Source organism: Montipora foliosa, chromosome 3 (assembly GCF_036669935.1).
Source record: "Montipora foliosa isolate CH-2021 chromosome 3, ASM3666993v2, whole genome shotgun sequence".
In the NCBI taxonomy this organism is placed as follows: domain Eukaryota; kingdom Metazoa; phylum Cnidaria; class Anthozoa; order Scleractinia; family Acroporidae; genus Montipora; species Montipora foliosa.
In genome coordinates this window covers 27,346,389-27,368,289 of record NC_090871.1, presented here as the reverse complement: position 1 = coordinate 27,368,289, position 21,901 = coordinate 27,346,389, and the positions used below count along the sequence as shown (strand labels likewise).

The 21,901-nt window shown below is 39.3% G+C and overlaps 2 protein-coding genes across 2 annotated transcripts; one reads left to right on the top strand and one right to left on the bottom strand.

Annotated features, from left to right (window-relative positions):
- Nucleotides 1-2,629: 2,629 nt before the first annotated feature.
- Nucleotides 2,630-14,446, bottom strand: LOC137997215 (ras-related protein Rab-6-like). The gene is made up of 4 exons (XM_068843088.1): nucleotides 14,427-14,446; nucleotides 4,733-4,863; nucleotides 3,358-3,599; nucleotides 2,630-2,970 (listed from the first exon to the last, which is right to left on the bottom strand). Exons 1-4 carry the CDS (start codon nucleotides 14,444-14,446, stop codon nucleotides 2,704-2,706), a joined length of 660 nt encoding a protein of 219 aa, XP_068699189.1. The 3' UTR covers nucleotides 2,630-2,703.
- On the top strand, nucleotides 10,230-21,901 carry LOC137997214 (acetyl-coenzyme A transporter 1-like). The gene is made up of 6 exons (XM_068843087.1): nucleotides 10,230-10,822; nucleotides 13,716-14,204; nucleotides 15,261-15,402; nucleotides 16,543-16,709; nucleotides 18,073-18,291; nucleotides 19,911-21,901. The coding sequence occupies exons 1-6, from the start codon at nucleotides 10,376-10,378 to the stop codon at nucleotides 20,067-20,069; spliced, it is 1,623 nt and encodes a 540-aa protein (XP_068699188.1). The 5' UTR covers nucleotides 10,230-10,375; the 3' UTR covers nucleotides 20,070-21,901.

Below are 21,901 nucleotides of genomic sequence, written 5' to 3'. Positions count from 1 at the left end.
AGATATTTCAACACAACCAACTTTCATATATCTTTAATACACACCTTAGCCAGCTGTTGCTTCGTAGCAACTAGAAGAAACTCGGTCTTACCATCATTGAGTTTTAATTTGTCTTCGGACATCCAAGACCTGATTGTAGCTACGCAATCTTCGATAGCAGAAAGAGTATTCATTTGCTCATCAATATCATTTGGAGAAAATGAAACGTAAAGCTAAGTCAATCAATCAATCAACTTTATTTAAAACACGGTAAATGGCTCAGCAAGCTGGTTTTCAGACATGCAGTGTAAGAATTACAAAATATAAATGCTAAAAATTACAAGAATTACAAGATATAAATGTTAAAACGATTAATGAACTAGGTATAACTTAGCGCTAAATATCATTTAATGTCAAAGAAATTTAGACAATAGTAATAGTTAGTAACAAATATAATTTACTATATAATAATACGAACAAGCCATGTAAAAATGTGCCCTAGCGATGTAAAATGTGTCCTAGGATATCGCACGTTTAAAGCTTGCAAGATCCCTTATGTCACGTATTTGATTTGACATTTGGTTCCAAGCATTTGCACCTCGATAAGGGAAAGAACGTTTTAGAAAATTCGTTTTAGGTAGCGGTAATTGGAAGTCATAGTTTGAACCCCACAAATTATAATTGTGAACTTCTGAGGTTCTATGAAAATACTCCTGGAGATACGTTGGACAATTGTTATTGAATACTTTAAACATCGTAATTAACAAGTGCCTTTTCTCTCTTTCTTCTAAGTTAGACCGCTCTAGAGAATTTAGCACTGCTGATGATCGAATAGAGTAATCAGCCCTAGTAATAATCCGTGCTGCTCTATTTTGTAACTTTTGTAATTTGTCAGCACGTGTTTTGGAGCAGTCACTCCATACAACATCACAATAATCAAAATAAGGTTGTACAAGTGAATAGTAAATTGACTTAAGAGTCTCTTGATTGTCAGTTAATTTTCTAGCTAAATACAACATTCGCAAGCCATTCGAGACTTTAGATGAAATATGTTTGACCTGATCATCCCAGGTTAGCATTTCATCAATAGAGAGATTAAGCATGACGTTTACGGCCAAAGGCAAACGGGAAACGACAGGCTCCTGCTTGTCATAAAAGCGTGAAAATTATCTCATTTTAACTTGTCTCGTTCCTTTGAGAAGTTGCTTGCTATATGGAGCTAACAGGACAGAAATGGGCTAATATCAAGCAGGGTTCTTCCATCTTTGGCAAAACCCTAATTTCACTCCGACGTTTGCCTTTTGGGGTAAACGTCATGCTTAATCTCTCTAATATGAACCCCCAATAACTTAGTAGAAGGTTACTTTATGTTCAATTGGCCAATCATCGATCTTTAAATTCATGAATTTAGCTTTCGTCAAATTTTGCCGAGAACTAGTTTTGGAGGTATTGCAACCTAATTTGTTTGTCTGAAGCCAATCATGTACTGCAGCTATTAAATCACTATTTAAGGAACATTCGATTGTGGATATATCTTCATGAGCCATAGTTATATGCGCATCATCGGCAAACATACCAGGTGTTGTATGTTGCAGACATTTTGGGAAATCGTTTACATAAATTATAAACAATAATGGCCCAAGTATAGAGCCCTGGGAAATGCCACATGATACATATTGAAGACAAATCAGAAACAGCGTGCCTATGTTTCACTGACACACAGTTAGATCAAAATGGCTCTATTTTGACAACCTTCGAGCAAACGAGGTCTTGGGCAAGCTGAAACAGGAAAGGGTTTTCAACAGAAGACACAAAGTAAAACTCTTGCCTCCTCTGGGGCGAGGAACAGACGTATTTGTGAAAGACCTTCAGCGCTCGGGAAGGATAGTGAAAGCTGCATTAACCCCTCGTTCGTATCAAATATAGAAACTCCTGACAGTACAATAAGAAGAGTCCGTGTCCATCTTACACCAATGCCAGAGCAGCTACATCCATGCAAAGCAACCAAGCGTCGAACCGAGTTGTGAGACTGTTGAAAACAATTCAAAGAACAGTGCATTTGCACCGATGCAAAGTGACATGGCGAAGGCTCCACCTACAACACCTATTTTTGACACCAAGCCTAAGCGAATTATTAAGCCTTAGAGAAAACCTACCTAGGTTTAGTACGACAGTGAACACGTAGGTTAGCCCTATTGTGGGTTTCAGTTTATTGTAAACTCTTTCTCGCTAACTAAAACGGGGGGAAGTTATATTATCATAAATGTAGTGCTATCTAGCAAGGGACACGTGGAAAGTATTAAAAAGATGGCGTTCAGTTAGTCTACACGTGTGATTATTCCGGAGTCGAATAACAAGACATCTGTTTACTTCTGTGTCCTCATCCAAAGGGTTTTGCTCCATGGATGAGTTGTCACACTAGGTGACAGAAGTAAGCTCGAGACTTTTAAAATTAATATCATTGAATAATGTTCTTACAAAATCAGTAGCGGGAGCCAAAGGATGACTAAAATATTGATATTTAATTTAAAGGTAGCCCTCTTTTATTAACTAAACATTCTATTCACAGAGAAAAATATTTTTTTGTTAAAAAGTCAGAGAATGTGTCGATATTGGTAATACACAAACTCGATTTCCCTGATTCGTTAGAATACACTGTAATGGGTTAATCGAACACAAGTCAATGATACACAACAACGTACAGCTCCTAAAACTCCTGAATATTTAATTGCATCTGCACGCATAGCCGGTCCTTTGAATCATTTTCTTTGAGTTCAGTCTTGATAGTCTTATTATTTCTCTATTTTCTTTGTCTTCTTCGCTGATTATATCAGGTTCTCCATTTTGTCTAAGCCTGTTCAAATCCTCCACGTATAAGTCTTTGGCTATCTTCCTGAATAACAACTCCACGTTAAATCCAGACATGGCACTGGTCTCCACATAAGGGATTTTAAAGAGTTCCGCTACACTATTGGCGCACTCATATGAAATCTAAAAAGAAACACGAAAAACCACGAAATGAACTTATTTCTAGTAGTTAAATAAAGAGAAGCTTCATTAGCTTCATTATGATAACAAATACACGTTAAGTATTTTATCACTAGCTTTGTTATGAAAAAGACAAAACGCGTTCCTGCATAAATAAAACTGTGACTCGTTGCGCATTTGCCGTGTGTGTGCGGGAGAGAGGGGGGGCGTACCATTTATATTTCATGACTTCATACCCTGCTCTCATTTATGCCGTCATCATAATACAAAAATAGCTAAACAAAAAAGGAACGAAATGAAGTATGACAAAGAAATAGGAATTATAAAACCCAAAATGGCTGAGCTCTTATGATAACAATACTGGGTGAAAATTGAAAGTGGTCCTTTTACCTGTCGCCTACTTGTGTCATCCACTTTGTTTCCAACAAGAACGATCAACGGTTTCTTCAAGCGCCCTTGTCTCTCTTGTTGCCCTAATTCAATCCAGTCCGGCACATTGTCCAGAGAACAACAGTTTGTCACGTCAAAACAGACCAAGATAACGTGGCAATCACGCAAATACGACGGGATGAGACAGCGGAAACGTTCTTGGCCAGCGGTGTCCCAAATCTGTAGACGAACACCAATGCCGTCTGAAATTTGGCGAAAACACGATGATCATGAAAAATGTTGCGCTGGCCTAGTAAGGTTTTGTCTAACGCACAACACCAAATTGGAACGTTTCCAGACATTTTTACTCTGAAACCGCTCGTACCAAGTCAAACCAACTTATTAGGATAATTCACCCACATTGTTCGACGTGAACAAGATGGAATAATGGCCAAAAACCTATTATATAAGTTATATTTTGAGGTGACGTTTTGAATCGGAACCGACAACGCTACACAACACAATAATATTATTGGTTTAATTATATACATGAAAAAAAAAAAAACTCGATCCTGATTGGCTGAGAGGGTACAGTTCAAGTGTTACACAGTGCAGCTACACAGAACCTACACAGTGCAAAACGTTAACAACCAGCGGCAAATTACGCATCGAAATTCTGGATTATGATTGGCTAATAAACAATAGGTTTGGTCAGAACCAATCAAATCTGTTGTTTTCAAATCAAGCGCGCCCCGTGGATGGCGCAATTTTTTCCTGCTTGCGTGATACCCGTGCGTTTCTTCCACTTCACCATCTCGAAGTTTTTCAAGTATATTATTAATATGTACGTAATCGCGTGATTTTTCTCGTGCAATCTGGAATAAATAAGCACTTGTAAATTTTGGTCGTCTTAGAAAAAAATTACTCGTGCTTACTTATTCCAAATTGCACTCGAAATCTTGTGATTACCTATAAAAAAGAGGAAGAATACTCGTGCTACACGTGCGGCACAGTGCATTTGTTTGTCGTATCCCACAAAATAACAACGTGAAATCACCAAATTTTAGGTTTTGACGACAACGTGAGCATACAACGATAAACATGTATTTTCTTTCCTACCCGATCAGGTACAGGATAGTTCGCCGGTATTGTACAAATTGAACAAGGTGGAATAATCGCCAGAATACGTATGATAGCACTAAGTTATATTCTTAACGTGACGTTTTCGTTGACGTGTCGTTGTCCTTGCTTTAACCCTCTAATTTCTAGCCTATAACTTGAGTGGAATAGACGTAAGGTAACTCCTCACGACCTATGCTCTACAACTTCTTAATGAACGAAACAAAAACGAAAAGGATCAAAAAGGGAATGCGGAATGAAAAGGATGAGCACTTACTCAGATAAAGGGTCTTCGTAAAAAAGTCTATGCCAATCGTCGGCTGGTATTTGTCCTCAAATCCACTGTAAACGAATTTCCACACCAGGGCGGACTTTCCTACTCCTTGGTCACCCAAAACCACTACCTTAAATTTGCTCATGTTTTCAGTTTGATAAATTGAATCTAGGCTGCCCCGTGCTTGCATGTTGCATTTTCTTGATGTCTTGGAACGCCGGTGTTTATGACGTCACTTATGGCTATTTCCGCGCGCACATTACTTTCCAGGCTTGCGCGTACTTGTAAACATCTGTCCATGGTCCTCATGTACCAAAGTTTTTAATCAAATCGTGCAAATTATCTATCTGACTCGGTAAAGAGCCACGCTTTAAAGAACCACTCCCTTGCCTTGCCTTGCCTTGCCTCACGTACATATTTTCAGTACAGATAACGACCACAACACAAAACAGGACAGTTCAATTAAATGGTTTATGGACCTTGGGGAGGAATAAGTGCATTGGGGTTTCCCACGACTGATCATGCGGCCGATTATTATGGTGACCATCACCATACTGACCTTTATCAAAGGCCATAAAAAGCTTCGGCGACGATAACGCCAAAAGAAAAATTATGGAGGCTCACGAAGCCTTTGAAGCATCTTTAATTGAGGATAATTGCCAAGAAATGAACCCTCTAAATAACGTGAACGTAGAGAAGAACGTAGAGAACTCCTTGGGAAGCAATTGCATAGGCGCGAATGACTGCCTCTAGCTGACTGGAAAATAAGGATGATGAGATGCTTTTTGAGAAAGAGAAAATCAAAAACTGCTGGGAAGTGTATCATTGCCCAGGATTTGTATGGCGATCCTGGAAGACAACAATTAACTTTCCAGTTTCGAGAACCCTTGACTTGCCCGACACTCAGCAAAGCGTGCGCACGAGCATGAAAAGTGGCAAAGCCCTAGGTCCAAACTGAATTGCAGGGAAAGTCGGGGAGTCTGAAGGCTCTTGAAGATGTTGGTCTAGATCACGGGGATGGCAAAATGAGAAATCCGTAACCCAGAAGCGTCGATCTGCGTTGTGATGCGGCCCATCAGTTTTTGGTATTCTCTACTTGCACAAATCCCATAATACACCCCTTTTACCCCCATAAATCTGCATAGGCATTGTTTTCGATTTCTCTTGGGACATCTTGGGTGGACATTTTGGGTGGTAAAAGAGGTGTATCGTGGGATTTGTGCAAGTAAAACTATTTTTATGACGTCTATTGCTAGATTTTTACTGAAGAAAGCGTGGTGGTATTGTGTTCCTTGCACAATACATGATTTTGCATTAAGCACGCGGCAGTACCTCGTGCGACTTCTTGGTTGCAGACGAATCAGAGGTTAATGCTGTAAAGGTGAGGAGGACATTGGACATCTCGTGACAATTACAGGATGTAAATAGGTTGGAAGGTCACCAAGGTAATATTCCCATGCACCGTATTCAAGTATTTCGTGTGGCGCTGATCAACAGTGTTTAACTTAAGCACCCATTCCGAATAGCATAGCTTTCAATTTTGGTGGTGAATATCGATTTAAATATTATAAAAATTCGTCACGCTCATCGGATAAGATCGCGGAACTGAGAGCGCTTCTTAATTAGCAGCGCTGAAATTAACGTTAACATAAATTAACAAGACTTAAATTAACTAGAATTTTTGAAATTCGCGTTAATTTCCTATCATAGGGTAATCGTATTATTCCAACAAGTTCCCAACCTCGTAACCATATTCTTCTCGACAATGTATTTGACGGTTGACGGTTAATTACCCCATTTACATCCTTCTCTAGGCGTGGGCATGAAAAAATGGTGTGTTCATGTTAGTGCTGATCATGAATTGCACTCGGGCACCGTGCTCGGGCACCAAGTGTGGACGCAGCCTAAGTTAAGACCTCAGAGGATTTCTTTGTACCAGGCGACTAAAAGGTAGACCTAGTGGTGTGAACGGACGAAGACCCAACCATTAGCTAAGGCGAAGACCCAGAAGCCCTCACTGAAAAGAAGACCGACCCAAATTGATGTCAAAGCAATGACCACCTACAATGTAGCGCCCTAAGAGGTGTTCTTTAAAAAGTTAAATTATTGTTTGTTATTTACAAAATATAATTTATAAACAGTTGTCAAAAACTTGACAAGAAACAGACCGACTTTGATGAATTTAAGCAACGAATTGCTTTTCTTAGCTCGATCTTTTAAATTTCTTTATTCACTTAGTCCATGCCCAACTTGTCCATCACACTTGTGTTTGTGTGTGTCTTTTTTGTATGTGTCCCGTGTTGTACGATTGTGTGAGTGTGGTATAAAATAATGCAAAGCGAAACGAACCTCGAACGGTGTTAGCACCACCAGGGATATTTGTAAACCGTTTATTTTTGAAATGTAAAATTACAAACTATAACTTAATCTTGTTACTTTCAATAAAGGTTTGCATTATTTAATTAAAAATCAAATTGCGTAGCTACGTTGGAACATTTTCATTTTTGGAAAAAAAAGGGTGACAAATATAAAATTTACAATGTTCGCTGAAACGCAATCCATGCAGTGATAAGTTCGGAAAAGTAGAAAGGTGGAGATTCACCTCAACTGGTTAAGCTCGACTCTGTCAACTACTAATCTAATTACTGGATAGGGACGTATACAAAACATGGACCTCAGGTCCATGGACCACCCCTTTGGTTCCGGTCTATGGACCACTTCAAGGACCCGGTCCATGGACTACCCATGGGGAGGGACCACGCGTTACAAGCCGAAAATTCTTTACACGAAGGAGAGAAGTAATCCTCGCACTTATATAAGCTAATCAAATGGTATACTCATGAAATTAGGGAATAATTTCACTTGCGTTTTGTCCAAAATCAATACTTGATTTTGGACAAAACGGGCGTAAAATTATTCCCTAATTTCACCCGTCACCATTTGATTACCCATACTTATCCCTTAGAGACACCTGAAGAATTCAGGTGGCTCCACACCCTCGTTACCATGGTCTCTCTTGTAACCGGTTACAAGAGAGACCCTTGCAACGAGGTTGTTGGCTTCAATGGGATTCGAACCCAAGACTTCTGCGATACCGGCGCAGTAGCTATGAATAGCAGATCAATTTGTTGGGCTCATTTTTTTCCCGTGAAAGACTCAATGAATAAAAAGGAATATATATCTGAAGTGCGGGTCAAAGACGAATCCCTTTGGAGCCACCAAATAGATGGTATAGGTGTCAACAAGACAATTTCTTAAATCAGTAGCCTAACACCCCTATAATTCACAGACCGCGATTTTTCATTTCCCTGGAATTAGACACCCGCAGGAGCCCGATGACCAATCACAAGAAACTAACTTGACGTTATATTGTCGACGAACCGTCGAACTGTCTTTGGTTTTTTTTTTTAGGAAAAAAGAGGCTAAAAATAGATTGATCTGTAAAAATTCTATGACATAGGCTTAGGCCTTGTTTCTATAGTCTCGGGTACCCGAGATAACCCTCCCCCTGAATTACCCTGTGCAAGATATTTTCCCTCTCATTTGTTTAAAAAATTCTATCAACCGTTTACATGAGGAGGGCGAGACAACTCGAGAAGGCGAGACAACTCGGGGAGCCGAGTTGTCTCGCCTCGGCAGGTAGGGTAACCCTGGCAGGCGAGATAGCAAAATCTTGAATGCGCACGCAACAATTTGGGGGCTTACTCATGTTGCCAGCGTTTGCTTTCGAAGAAAAGGTTTTTCCCGCCAAAATTCTCCCCGCAGTCAACGAAAACTCTCGTTTCCAAAAACAGCCTTTTATTTAAACTACACATTACTGCTACGTTAAGATTGTCAGTCCATTTTCTGTATGTGAAAGTGCAACTATATTTAATAAAAACGAACTAGAAAGAAAGAAAAGCAAATGATATTACGTATTTTCTGAAATCAAAATGGCCGCCGTATCTGCAAAATGGTCTATAAGACATTTTTGCAGATACGGCGGCCATTTTGATTTCTATTGTTTCGAAAGACATTATGGGATGCTCAGGGGGCAAATTAATATGTATTTTTCCCCTAGGCATCCCATAATAGCTATTTGAAACATGTATGCATGGGGTCAACTTTGTCCCAGTTACGCAATTCTCATATAGATAATGAATAAAGTTTTCTCGGGAAGGAGGGCTCCCTCGGGTAACCGAGACCATATAAACAGGTCCTTAGTAGGGAAGTTGTTCGCTCCTAATCATGGGCTATCAAAATCAAAACGTTGCTATAGACCCCCTCAAATAGTCATTCTCGAGTCCCTTAAACTCTTCAGTTATCCTTTTTTGTGCCAAGTGTGACCTTTGTCTGGTTCGACTCACAACCATATTTGGTAAATCACGTGACCGAAACAGAAAATGGCTGAAAACTCAGCGAATTAACTACGCTTTTCACAAATGTTTAATCCCACATTATAAGAACATTCTAAAACAAAATCCGTATTTTAAACAAATTATTTTTCAAAAAAATTGTGATGTCATAAGGCCCTCTTTTGATACACTTTTCAAAATATCAATTCCGTTTTTTTTTTTTTTTGCCGAAATAGAAATTCCATGCCTAAGTTTACGAAAAATCATAGGACGGTTCCCACCCGGTGAAAAAAATCGCCTCTTCCTTTTGTTTCCCGAGAGTTTTTACATGTTTTCCACTAAAGCGCACAGCAGAGGACTGGGACTAGTTGCGCATGCGCCTTCTGATTTAAAGTAATGTCAGATTTCCATTGAAAAAGTTACTTCAAAGGACCATCCATGCAACATTTCTGTAGGGCTCTTTCCTAAATGTCTTCCTTAGCAACTATTGTCTTTCTGTAGTTAAGAGCCACAAAACATGGACCACCCCTGTGGACCCGGTCCATGGACTACTCCTGTGGACCACCCCTCATTTGTAAACTCCACGCCTTTTACAAGCAGAAAAGAGAGAAGTTATCCTCGCACTTACCTGGACAATACCCCTTATTCCAAAATGGCCGCTAATTTAGTATTCTTTTGTTTTTTTGCAAATTGGCCCTTTTGACCTCGTTTAAAGTTTTAACTTTGAACGAGGCCAAAAGGGCCAATTTGCAATAAAACAAAAGAATACTTAAAATGGCGGTCAGTGTAAAACGCAGACTGCAGACTGCAGACCGGGGCTAAAATGCAGACTGAGGTTATAATTTAACTGTTGAAAAGGTCCAAACCCGTTAGAAATGCTAACAGTTAAGCCTAAAAATTGTTTTAGGCCTAATTAGGCCTAAGGTTAGCATTTCTAAGGGGTTTGGGCTTTTTCAACAGTTACGTTATAACCTCAGTCTGCATTTACTCCTGGTCCGCAGTCTGCGCTTTACAACGATCACTAAAAATGGCAGCCATTTTGGAATAAGGTGTATTTAACGCGGGTTTACGTCCCCTGGATAGTTCAATTGTTATGAGCCAGCGTTCGCCTGTTACAGAGGAGGTTTTTATTATGCGATTTATTTGTCATGTAAGGCTTACTGATCATACACACACCTGTGAAAATTCGCCACGTTTCTTCTCTTTCACCGGCTGTGTTTATTGCAAGCTTATCGTTTTCCGTATTGAAAGAGTTTTAGAGGTTCTGAACATGCAGTGTTACTCTGCCAAGTAACAAGTTACATTTGACGAAATGATCACAAGATCGCGAGGCGCAGAGGCAGCGAGAAAAAACGAAGAGTTGGCTCGATATGATCCTCAAGAAAAAGACCAACTCATAGTTGATTTGACCACGAAAAAAAGAATGGCAAACGGACGAGCGGACGAAGTCAAATTGATGGAAGAAAACGTAAAACCAAATTTAAAAGGAGATAAAGGGAAGATAGCCCTTCTTGTGTTTCTGTATGTTTTACAAGGCATTCCCCTCGGATTGGCCGGCGCCATGCCGATGTTGCTACAAACAAGGAAAATAGCTTACAAAGACCAAGCTACCTTCAGCTTTGTGTTTTGGCCGTTTAGTACAAAGCTTTTATGGGCTCCTATCGTCGACACTGCGTATTTTTCTAGCTTTGGACGAAGGAAAACTTGGCTTGTGCCAGTTCAATACTTGATTGGGATTTTCATGCTTGTGTTATCTCAGGTGAGTGTCAACAACCGGGAAGTTACAAATCGATAGAAATCGATCATCGCGAACTACTACTTGATAATTGTTAATCCGTTTAGCTAAAATCATCGATAAATATCGATAATCACAAGCTTTGGCTGGTATTCACTCGGTCGAGAGAACAAGTCAAGTCAGAGTTGAGTAACGGTTTTGTCTTACGGTAAAAACTCTCCAGTTCCTGGCCATGAAATCTGTGATAACTCATTCACATTTGAAGCAATTTTTAAACCTGGCGCTCAAGCAAAAACAGCACACTGTAAAGACCAGTGTAAACATGTATCAGATGTATGCCCTGGTCTATAAACGCTGGAAACGTATAATTATGTACTTTCTACTTGCTTGCAGTTATTTACATTAAAACGTGTTGGCGGATCGACTTAAATGTGGGAGTAACGAACTGCGGGCAAAACAGCTGTAATTCGGCACAAACCATCCAAATTCGTTCAATTTCATACGGAGTTTCGGAAAGCAAAGTTCCTCGAGAATTTCACAGAGATCTGTTTACAATGCCACCGCACTGAAATGTAGCCAACTGGCATGATATATTTCTCAGTTATAACAGTATTGTAATTTTGATTCATGTTAAGTTTCACGCTCGCCATGAGCATCGTTTTGTCGTTTGAATTCGCAAACGTTCGTGTAACCATCAGACTTCTATAAAAATTTATGCCAATCATGCGGCTTCAGTGATTCTCTCGAGACGGGAGTCTCGTCTCTAGAGACGAGTGTCTCGTCTCTCGAGGCGAAACTCTCGTCTTTAGAGATGAAACACTCGTCTCGCGAGAAACGAGACGAGACTGGTAACTTACTTTTGAGCGGTACTGTACCTTCACCAACAGGAGCCAGGATGAATCGGTGTCTGACATTTGCAGACTGCAGACTAACGCTAAATCTCAATTATTGATAGCTAACCATTTTAAAACGGGTTCTTAGACTTAAATAATGTTTATCAGCGCTATTTGAAATGGGTACTTAGACTTAAATGATGTTTATCAGTGCTATTTGTAGCCAGTCTGCAGTCTGCAAATGTCAGACACCGGAATGAATTGAGCCAATCGTTGAATGAATTTCATTTCTGCATAAGCTGTATATCAGTATTGAATCAGCTGATACACATGGGAGTCACTATTTCCAGCTACAGTAGTGCTCAAAAGTAAGTTATCACCTAGCGTCGCTTTTCGTGGGTGCTGCAAATCAGTTTAAATACCGGTACTAAACAAAAGGTCAATTAAAATCGTGCGCGGGTGTCAAGCCACTGCACTTACAGATTTTTTACCATCGTGCGCCACGCAATTCCTGTAGCGCGAGATGTGATTTGCGTAGCGCATAACGCGATTCCTGTAGCGCGCAACGCGAGTTGCGTGGTGCACGAGGGTGGTAACTTACTTTTGAGCTGTACTGTATTTACGCAGATCATTATAGAATTTGACAGCATTTGGATTTTGTAATGTAAAATGTTGTCCCTATTATCTCCAATGTTTCTGCACAACCATTCCATAGAGAAGACATTTGTTTACAAACAGTCTTTATTTGTTTCTCTAATTTTCCAAACACTGGCACTTTCTTTTGACAGCCTGAGTTAAGCTCTTGTGTGAGTTGCTGAATATTTAAAGCTTATTAGCGGTAACCAATCTTCGAGCAACGTACAAATGTAGCCCTCGTTTACATCTTAATAGCAATAGATGGCACTACTATTTTCACTCTGTGCTTTATACTTCCTGGCAAGGTCAACACTTATTATCCCTCCTCTATTATGCATTAAGACTCAATATACAGTAGCCAGATTGGTATAAATACACAGGTGATTATACAAAATCGTGCACTCTCATTGGCTCGCTATCTCGGATTAGCAGCCGATAATCACCTCGATGGACAAAATGGCTGCCAGTAGTCGTTTTGCCACTGTAAGTGAAGATGATTTCGGGTTGAAATGTTTTTTTTTTCTCTTTTTTGAAATAATCACCTGTGTATTTATACTAAAACAATTATTCGCCTCAGGCTCAGTGATTATCGGTGAATATTCACCTCGACTTCGTCTCGGTTAATGTTCACCGATAATCACTTCGCCTTCGGCGAATAATTGTTAAATATGATCAAAATGAACAAATGTGAATAAGAGGGGCTGCAGGTATCCTACACTTTCTTCGGAGGATTTCTAGCCGACTTCCTGTATTTCAGTGGGTTTTTTTTAATGTTACAATATCGTGGTAAATATCCAGTTTCAATTCCGAATTCAGGATGCTATGATCCTCACAGTTATGAATGCAATTTCAGCAATTGCGTAGAGAAGCCTGAAAAATTTAGGACTTCAACAGGGTTTGAACCCATGACCTCGCAATGCCGGTGCAACACTTGAACAAACTGAGCTACATGTATTGTATGTCAAGCCACTGCTGTTGGGAGCTGGTCATTTGTAAGTTCAAATGTTCCTGTAATGAGTGAATCAATGAATGAAATGATATTTTTTTAAGCTGAATCATTTATTGAATGGCAGATATAAAAACAAGGGAAGCTATGATCCTCACAGTTATGGTGGTGCGTTGATAACTGCAAGGATCATAGCTTCGGTCGATTTAATATCCACAGTTCAATATATGATTCATTTCATATATCATTTTGTTCATTGATTCATTCATCTCAGGAACATTTGAACCCACAAATGACCAGCTCCTAACATCAGTGGCTTCATAGCTCAGTTGGGGAGAGCGTCACACCGGCATCGCAAGGTCACGAGTTCAAACCCTGTTGATGTCCTGAATTTTTCAGGATTCTCTACCCAACTGCTGAAATTGCATTCAGAACTGCCAGGATCATAACTTCACTTGAGTGCATGTTACTGTTTTTTATTTTATATATTTATTTTTTGCAGCATATTGAAGAATTAATGGGTGAAAAAACTGAGGAGGGCCCAAGCATTTTGTCCTTAACTGCTATCTTCTTCTGCCTCAACTTCCTTGCTGCAACTCAAGACATTGCTGTGGATGGCTGGGCCCTCACTATGTTATCTCGCAAGAATGTTGGTTATGCATCCACTTGCAACAGTGTAGGTCAGACAGCGGGATATTTCATGGGAAATGTTGTGTTCTTGGCTTTAACATCTGCTGACCTAAGTAACAAGTATCTTAGAACTGAACCTCAGTCAACAGGAGTTGTAACGTTTTCTGGATTCTTTTACTTTTGGGGAATTGTATTCCTAGTTTGCACAACATTAGTTGGATTGTTTAAGAGTGAAAAGTCAGAAAAAGAACTTCATGGAGAGGAAGCAGTGGAAGGAATTGTGGATGGCTATAAAACATTGGTAAAAATTATGCGCCGTCCCAGTATTTTAAAATTTATTTTCGTTCTTCTCACTATTAAGGTAGGCGTAAATTATTGAATGATGTATACATTTATACTGTAAGTTTTTAAACAAGGACTGATGAACATTAGCTTTTACCTGGTCTAATTTTTGGATTGTTTCTCACCCACTGGTCTTGTTCCTAAGTACTGGTATGCACACACTGTATGTTCATGTACATGTACATTGTAACTAACATTCAGAATTGAGTTTTAAGATTATAAAGGCAGTAGTCATGGGGTGTGTTTTGGAGGAGATGACATTTTTACATCCCCTTCAATTAATTTGCCAGTTGGTTACCATTTAAAGGTGCGAAGGCATGATTGTACAAATTTATACTACATACTGTACATGCAGAATCACAAAGTTGTTCGTGATGGAAACACTCTCTTTAGAAATAGTTTCACATATATGTATGTCGTGAAAATCAGTGACATTTTACTACAGTGTGTAATTTACGCTCTCATGCAAGAAATACTGTATCTTCCTCACAGATGACTTTCTTTCAAGAGGCTTAGTGTTGCACAAAATTGACCAAAATTAAATATTTCATGGGGCCCTTAAAAAGTTACAGTATGTACACTGTATTGATCTGGTTTATATGCTTGATCTTTCAAGGTATCATGTACAGTGTAACGTATGTGGCCAGATTTTAAACAATTATTGGATGAGGTTTTTGTGATAGCCGGAATAATCAAGGTCTTGGTTAGTGCTATCAGCCTCAGCCTTCTGCTGAGCAAGACCTAACCAAGACCTTGATTTATTCCGGATATCACAATTATTCGGCGGAATATCACAAAAACCGAATCTAATAATTGTTTTATTATACATTGTTTTGAAGAAAATAACGACAAACGTATTATCACAGCGATCACAGTTTATTTTCAAACACATTGCTCTTGGAAATCATGCATTGCGCATGCTACCTACAGATTATTCACTAATCTGTAGGTACAGATTAGGTTGCGCTGTTTCCCAGAATTAACTGTTGGTTTTTAGCCAATGAGAAGACAGATGGTGACTACAATGTATAATAAAGTGAATGATCTCACATTGTTATATTTCTTTCACCATTAGATTGGCTTCTCAGCTGCTGACTCAGTAACCGGCCTCAAAATGATTGAGGCAGGTGTTCCCAAAGAAAACCTTGCTCTCCTTGCCATTCCAATGGTTCCAATTCAGATTCTACTTCCAGTTTACATCAGCAGATACACTGCAGGTACAATCTACATCTTTTCTTCTGGAGCACTGAATTCAGGGCCACACACAGCCATGTCATGCAAATTAGACAAAACTATTGAAGAAGAAAGATGCCATGTTCTTAATTTTGTGGCTGGTTCTCAGACTCCCTCTTCCTATTTGAAGCACTCATTACCATGCTGTCAGATTTATAAAAATGTGCACGTAAACTTGACATGATATTTTTTTGGCAAAAATGAAAAAGTTGGCTGGATGCATGCATACATGTACACGTACATGTACAGTAGTTGCATTGCTAAGGGGAATTGTTTTGATGTAAATATTGGGGAACTTGGTATGAATGAAAAAAACTAGATGTGTAAAACTAGCAGTAATCAAGTTTTTAGTGAGGTGAATCCAATTCCTATTTTGTCGTCGACGAGGCATTTGCAAGTTGTATAAGTTATTTTGGGGAGAATCATTTTGTACCCTTTTCTACTACATGTACATGTACTATTTATTTTAAGTAACGAAGGTATCACACTACAAGCACAGATTTTGACTGTTTAATATCATTCTTGTTGCTAATTTGATTGAAAACAACAATATTATGACTCCTTTGAGGGATGGTCACCCATCCAGGTATTAACCTCATCCAACAGGATTTGACTTCCCTTGGGAAAGCTGTACTATCACATGAGATTGAGGTTATTTGTCCCAGAACAAGATGGAATCTGAACTCTGAAATCATATGGCACCACAACTGACACGGTTAGAACACAATTGGAACATGATATCCTTTGCTAATTCAATAATAGAATTTAGTATAAATACTCAGGTGATTATACAAAATCGTGCACTCTCATTGGCTCGCTATCTCGGATTATCAGCCGATAATCACCTCGACGGACAAAATGGCTGCCACAAGTCGTTTTGCCACTGTAAGTGAAGATTTCGCGTTGAAATGCATTGTGCGAATATTCACCTCAACTTCGTCTCGGTGAATGTTCACCGATAATCACTTCGCCTTCGGCGAATAATTGTTAAGTAATTGACAATTGAAATTGGCAACCTTACTATTAATAATTTTGCCACATTTGGATGAGCATAATAATTTACATGTACTTGTATTATGTATGTTGGTTAATTTTTTCATCAACATTCTATCTTCCTTCTCCAGGACCCCGACCCTTAGATGTATTTATCAAGGCCATGCCATACAGACTCTTTATGGGTATTGTGTTCATGTTGTGTGTATGGTGGGCAAACATTGTGCGTGGACCAGGCCAGGAGGCTTATCCCATTTATTTCTATGCCACAATACTACTGGTGTATGCAGTTCATCAGGTGATATAATTCATACATCATAATAAAAGTCGTGTTCGTGTAGCATCACTATAGTTTTGTAAAATTAAGCAGCTGGCGATCAAGATGAAGGCAGTTGCAACTTCATTGCACTGTTGGTTATGAAGTCCTCGTGGTGTTTAAACAAGGGTCCAGAGACACTCACAGTGACACTTGGTACAGTACCTGTAGCTGAATACCTGTTGATGAAACTTGGACAAAAAGACTGCTGAAACCCTTACCCATCCATAACAAAACAAGAATCTCATACGGTAGCTTTACTGAACTCTTGCATATACATAATGACTGTTGTCACAGTATTATACTTGTACATATGCATGCACACAGTTCTGTGTCTCATTTGCTACAAATGTACCAAGCCCTTTGAACCTTAATAACTGGAAGCAAATGAGCTAAAAGCGATTTTTGACAAAATGGAAAGTTCAGCCATACATTTGCCGTTTACAATTGAGATGCTAAAGCTCCCTATGTCACAGATGAAGACTCGTACTGTTCTGAGCTTAGACGCAAGGCTAGTACCGTCCTCTCTAACATTTCAAAGAGAAAAGGGATCCTCGTACTTCTCTGGAGAATTTAAGCAATTGCCTCTTAATAGACTCTTGAAAAAATCAGGGAACATGTTAGCCCAGCAAAGTGACCAGCTCTGACAACTGACGGGCTTCATTACATGTAGCTCTGTTAGTAGAGCGTAACAAGTACGCCGGCATCATAGATATCATCGGTTCCAATCGCGTTGAATCCACCCGAATTTTTTCAGGTGTCTGTAACAGACAATTGCTAACTTGTCGCTTACAGATACGTGCGAGGATCACTTCTCCCTTTCATCTTTAACCCGGACTTCAACTGTATACATTTAGTTCATTCTCTGAAGTTTAACACCCGGGGCCCGGTTGTTTGAAAGCCGATTACCTTAATCAAGGATTAGCGTAAACTTTGGTTTCGTTTGTTCAACTTTTGGGTGAAAGTTTCTTTTGTTTATTTTTGTTTTTCAAGATTGACTTCCTGTAATGTAGAATTTTGCCGAATATCAGCGTTGAACAACATTTGGAAGTAGAGAAATGGTTAATTATTAATCTGGGATTAGCCTTAATCGGCTTGTTAACAAACTTTGCAGTAGAAGAAGTCAATCTTGAAAAACAAAAATAAACAAAAGAAACTTTCACCAAAAAGTTGAAAACATGAAACGAAACTTTACGCTAATCCTGGATTAACTTAATCGGCTTTCGAACAACCGGGCCCAGGCCCTGATTGCGAGCCTGGTGTAAGTCAGCATAGACCTGCCCTCACCAAAGGCTTCATTGAACCGATTTGATATTAAATTTTTTGTGCTCTCTCCCGTGAACAGGTGTCCTTGTACTGTATGTTTGTGTCCGTCATGGCGTTTCATTCTCGCATCAGTGATCCTCGTGTAGGTGGAACATATTTAACTCTTCTCAACACGGCAGCCAATTTTGGTGGTAACTGGTGTCAAACACTTGCCTTGTGGATGGTTGATGGACTCACATGGACAACCTGTGTTGGTGCATCAATAACGGGGAATTGTAGTGGCAAAATCAACGCAAAGGTACGTTTCTCGTAAGAGTTACATGTAGATCTCACAATAATAATGCAGTCCTGCATTTTTTGGCCGTATGGAGTGTTTTCACGTGACGTCACGGCGGCCATGTTGGTTTGACCAACTACATGTAATCCTCTGGGTATTGAGCTCAATTTTTATGCAAACGTCACGGTTTTCTTTTGTTTCGGTAGAAAAACAAGGTCACTGATCATGAGAGTGAAAACACTCTATTGTGTTTTACATTGTCATGCTACTAACACTGATTTTCGGCAGCTAAAAATGAAACCGAAATGAAAAATGAAAAAGAGTTAAGAGTTAAACTTAACGATCCTCATGTTTGTGAGAGGTGCAGTAAGAAATCTGCACGATTAGCATTGTTTTGTTTTGTATTGTGATTTAGTCAACCAACCTAAGGGGTTTCCCCTAGTCTACTCTGCAGCCGTTTTGGGATGTAGCAGATGTAGGTTTGTCGGTTTTTCCATCGACGACTTATAAATCGTCCAGCTTCGGAGAGTAATATTTGTGTTAATCTCAAGAAGCCAAAGGATGAGTTGTAGTGGCAAATATGGATCCATTTGTTGGGAACAAGTTCTGTGACAATACAAGTAGCTCTGCAAAGCAGTTTTTGGCGTAAATTGAAGAATCGATCCGTGTCATTCAACAGCTCGGTCTTGGGGCCACTAACTTTCTGTTTTGCAAACTTTAGGTAACTTTTGCAGCGCTTAAACAATGTCGGCACGCTCCAGGGAAAATACAAAGGTGGTTGATATTAAGTGGACAGGATCAAAACTTGTACAAAGAATATTTTAACACGAAGATGCACTATGACATGCGAGTTCATTCAAGCAATGACTGCAAATCCAAGATGTCCAACAGCTAAAGCAACGCAGGGACGGAACCCGTAAAAGAAATTTCAGGGAAAGATATTTCAAGGCGCGAGAAAAATGACGGGGGTTTAAAACAATGATGTAGACGATTCATAACATAACAATGACACATTGCTATTAGGGGCGCTTTTCAATTGTTCAAATTATCACATAACTCTTGATGCGTTCACAGTTGATTGACAAACCATCATCAAGGTACCACGCCCCTTGTAATGCGTTTGCGTGGGTATGGCTTGGTGCATTACTGGGCGTTGATTGTGAAATAGCGGGAAAAAAAACCAACAACAATAACTAATAGCAAAATACGCTTCACGAAACTTGAAACTCGGAAAAATGAGCTCTTGGCCTTAGGCCCCCAAAGATAAAGAGGTAACGTGCAACTTGTATTAAGTGTGTCCCTGGCTTAAACGGTATGATAAATTTCCTCAGAGCAAAGTACTTCTACTAGAACCTATCATACACCATTAATTTTGTGGATCGCCAATTATGAATTTAAGTCCCCAATTACGCATGCACTTATTATTTCCCAAAAGTAGTCGTATTCATTTGGATTCGCATGAGATCGAGGTGAAGTGCGTCAGTTATATATGAAGATGCCCCAAAATGGCGGCCAAAACGTGAACTGCGTCTCGGATGGCATCGTCCGATATCCGCTTGACTGATTTCGCAAACAGCATGATTAGTATGCATTCTCCTCCCTCGAACACAATAAACTAACACATTGTTTCCTATTTTTAGGCTTGCACAGATGCTGGCGGTGTTTGTGAGACTCTGATTGATGGTTATTATGTGGAGTCCATTATCTGTGTTGTTCTTGGTTTCCTTTGGCTGAGGTGGAAAGGGCAAAAAACACGATCACTTCAAGATTTACCAGAATCTGTTTGGAAATATCAGTAGCTAACTGACAGGAAAAGAAATTTATCTTGTCACATTTTACCCGCAATCTCAATTCTAATTGGTTGAGGGAATTCGCCATTATTTACTTTAGCATAATTATAGTGGGCCATTTCCGAGTTGCTGTTTGTCTCGGTTTCGAAGTGAGTCTTGGTGCTCAACTATAGTAAGGGAAATGAGTTTGATTTGCATAAGAATACGCAACTCATTTCCATTTCAATGGTTGTGCACCAGGACTCGCTTTGAAACTGAGGCATGCAGCAACTCGGAAATGGGATATTACACTTGTATGTATGATGTCGCACTCCACTTGTGCTGTATTCAATTACTTTGGTCGAACCAAGCATTTAAATTTGTATTTCGAGGTTTACTTTTTAAAATAATACTTTAATAAAATAAGATTTACATGTGACGCAGAGAACTTCACGGAAAAAAGGATGCCAGAGGGAAATGACAAGAACAGTGTTTTTAAGTTTCGCCTTCAAACGGCGGCCTTTTTGTTTTATTTTGCCATATTTTCATTATTTTATTTCATTAATTTGTTCAGATTATTTATTATTTACAGTGTCATCCGTATATGTTAAACCATTCAATAATTAAGGTGTATATGATATACATACATCTTATTCGATGGTTCAACATATAGTACGCGCGAATATTTTGCGAGTTATTCCACTACAAAAAGGTGTTATTTTGATTCAATTTTATCTGGTAAGAGTGTTTCTAAAAAATGCATCATCTGTCCTTCAGGGCGCTTGCAAACGATGTAAATAGCACAGAAACCAAATGTCCTTTATGATATAAACGAAATGACGAGAGACAAGCGATGGCACGGTAAATTCTCAGGCTTTGTATCGCGTTGAAAACAATTTCTTTCATTGAAAAACTGCCGTTCCGTCCGTAATTTCGCTGTTCTAAACCGGTCAAACCGACACAGTGTACTACCGTCTCATATTTTGCGCTTTCTCTTGACCAAATATGGTAATTATTGAATGGTTTAACATATAATACACGCGGATATTTTTCGAGCGAGCAACGAGCAAAATGCCCGCACGCATTATATGTTAACCCATTTAATAAGGGATTTATTATTTCACTATTACGCCATTTTCTAGTATTTTGGCTTCTTCCTTCACTTACGGAGAATCGTATCGATTGTATGATAAGGCACGTGCGAGTGACGAAAACAGCACAGTCGAAACCATTCAAATGTCCTTTATTTGATTGGATTGACGATTGACATGCGATAACAAGCGATATTCTTGGGTTTCACTCACGTGATCAACAGCCATGTTTTTCAACGAAATTAGCATAATAATAGCTTTCAATTCCCGGAGGATTGGATCGGGACACCAACATGGCCGTCATTTCATTGTTTGGAGACACCAACATGGCGGCCGTGACGTCATGTGAAATCCAAGAATTCTCGGGCTTAGCATCGTGTTGAAAACAATAGACCAATTTCGATATATTAAATTCAGTCCTAAACAAAAGGCATCATCTCGAGGCTCTGGGGAATAAATAGAAGGATTTGTATGAGTTTATCCCCATAGACTTGATTTTGATGCCTTTTGTTTAGGACTGAATTTTGAAATATCGAAATTGGGCTATTTGGTTTATTAAAAAACTCGCGTTTCGTCCGTATTTGCTCTGTTCTAAACCGATCAAACCGGGACTCTACACTCAGTGTATGACCTTCCATACTTCGCGCGCTTTCTCTTGACCAAATATGGTAAAATGGCGTAATAGTGGAACAATAAATCACAACGTTTCAAGTTCTGTACCAATAAGGTGTCTTTTACTTTGCAATTTGAATAAAGTTACTGCTTTCCAGA

Bases quoted from the DNA above. Each gene is read 5' to 3' on its own strand.
- LOC137997214 (XM_068843087.1), top strand. From the start codon at position 10,376: ATGATCACAAGATCGCGAGGCGCAGAGGCAGCGAGAAAAAACGAAGAG. The intron at 14,205-15,260 runs GTAGGCGTAAAT...TTTCACCATTAG, and splicing joins TCGTTCTTCTCACTATTAAG to ATTGGCTTCTCAGCTGCTGA. The intron at 15,403-16,542 runs GTACAATCTACA...TTCCTTCTCCAG, and splicing joins CATCAGCAGATACACTGCAG to GACCCCGACCCTTAGATGTA.
- LOC137997215 (XM_068843088.1), bottom strand. From the start codon at position 14,446: ATGTCATCTCCTCCAAAACA. The intron at 4,864-14,426 runs CACCCCATGACT...CATGAGCAAATT, and splicing joins ATGTCATCTCCTCCAAAACA to TAAGGTAGTGGTTTTGGGTG. The intron at 3,600-4,732 runs GTAAGTGCTCAT...GCCAAATTTCAG, and splicing joins TACGAAGACCCTTTATCTGA to ACGGCATTGGTGTTCGTCTA.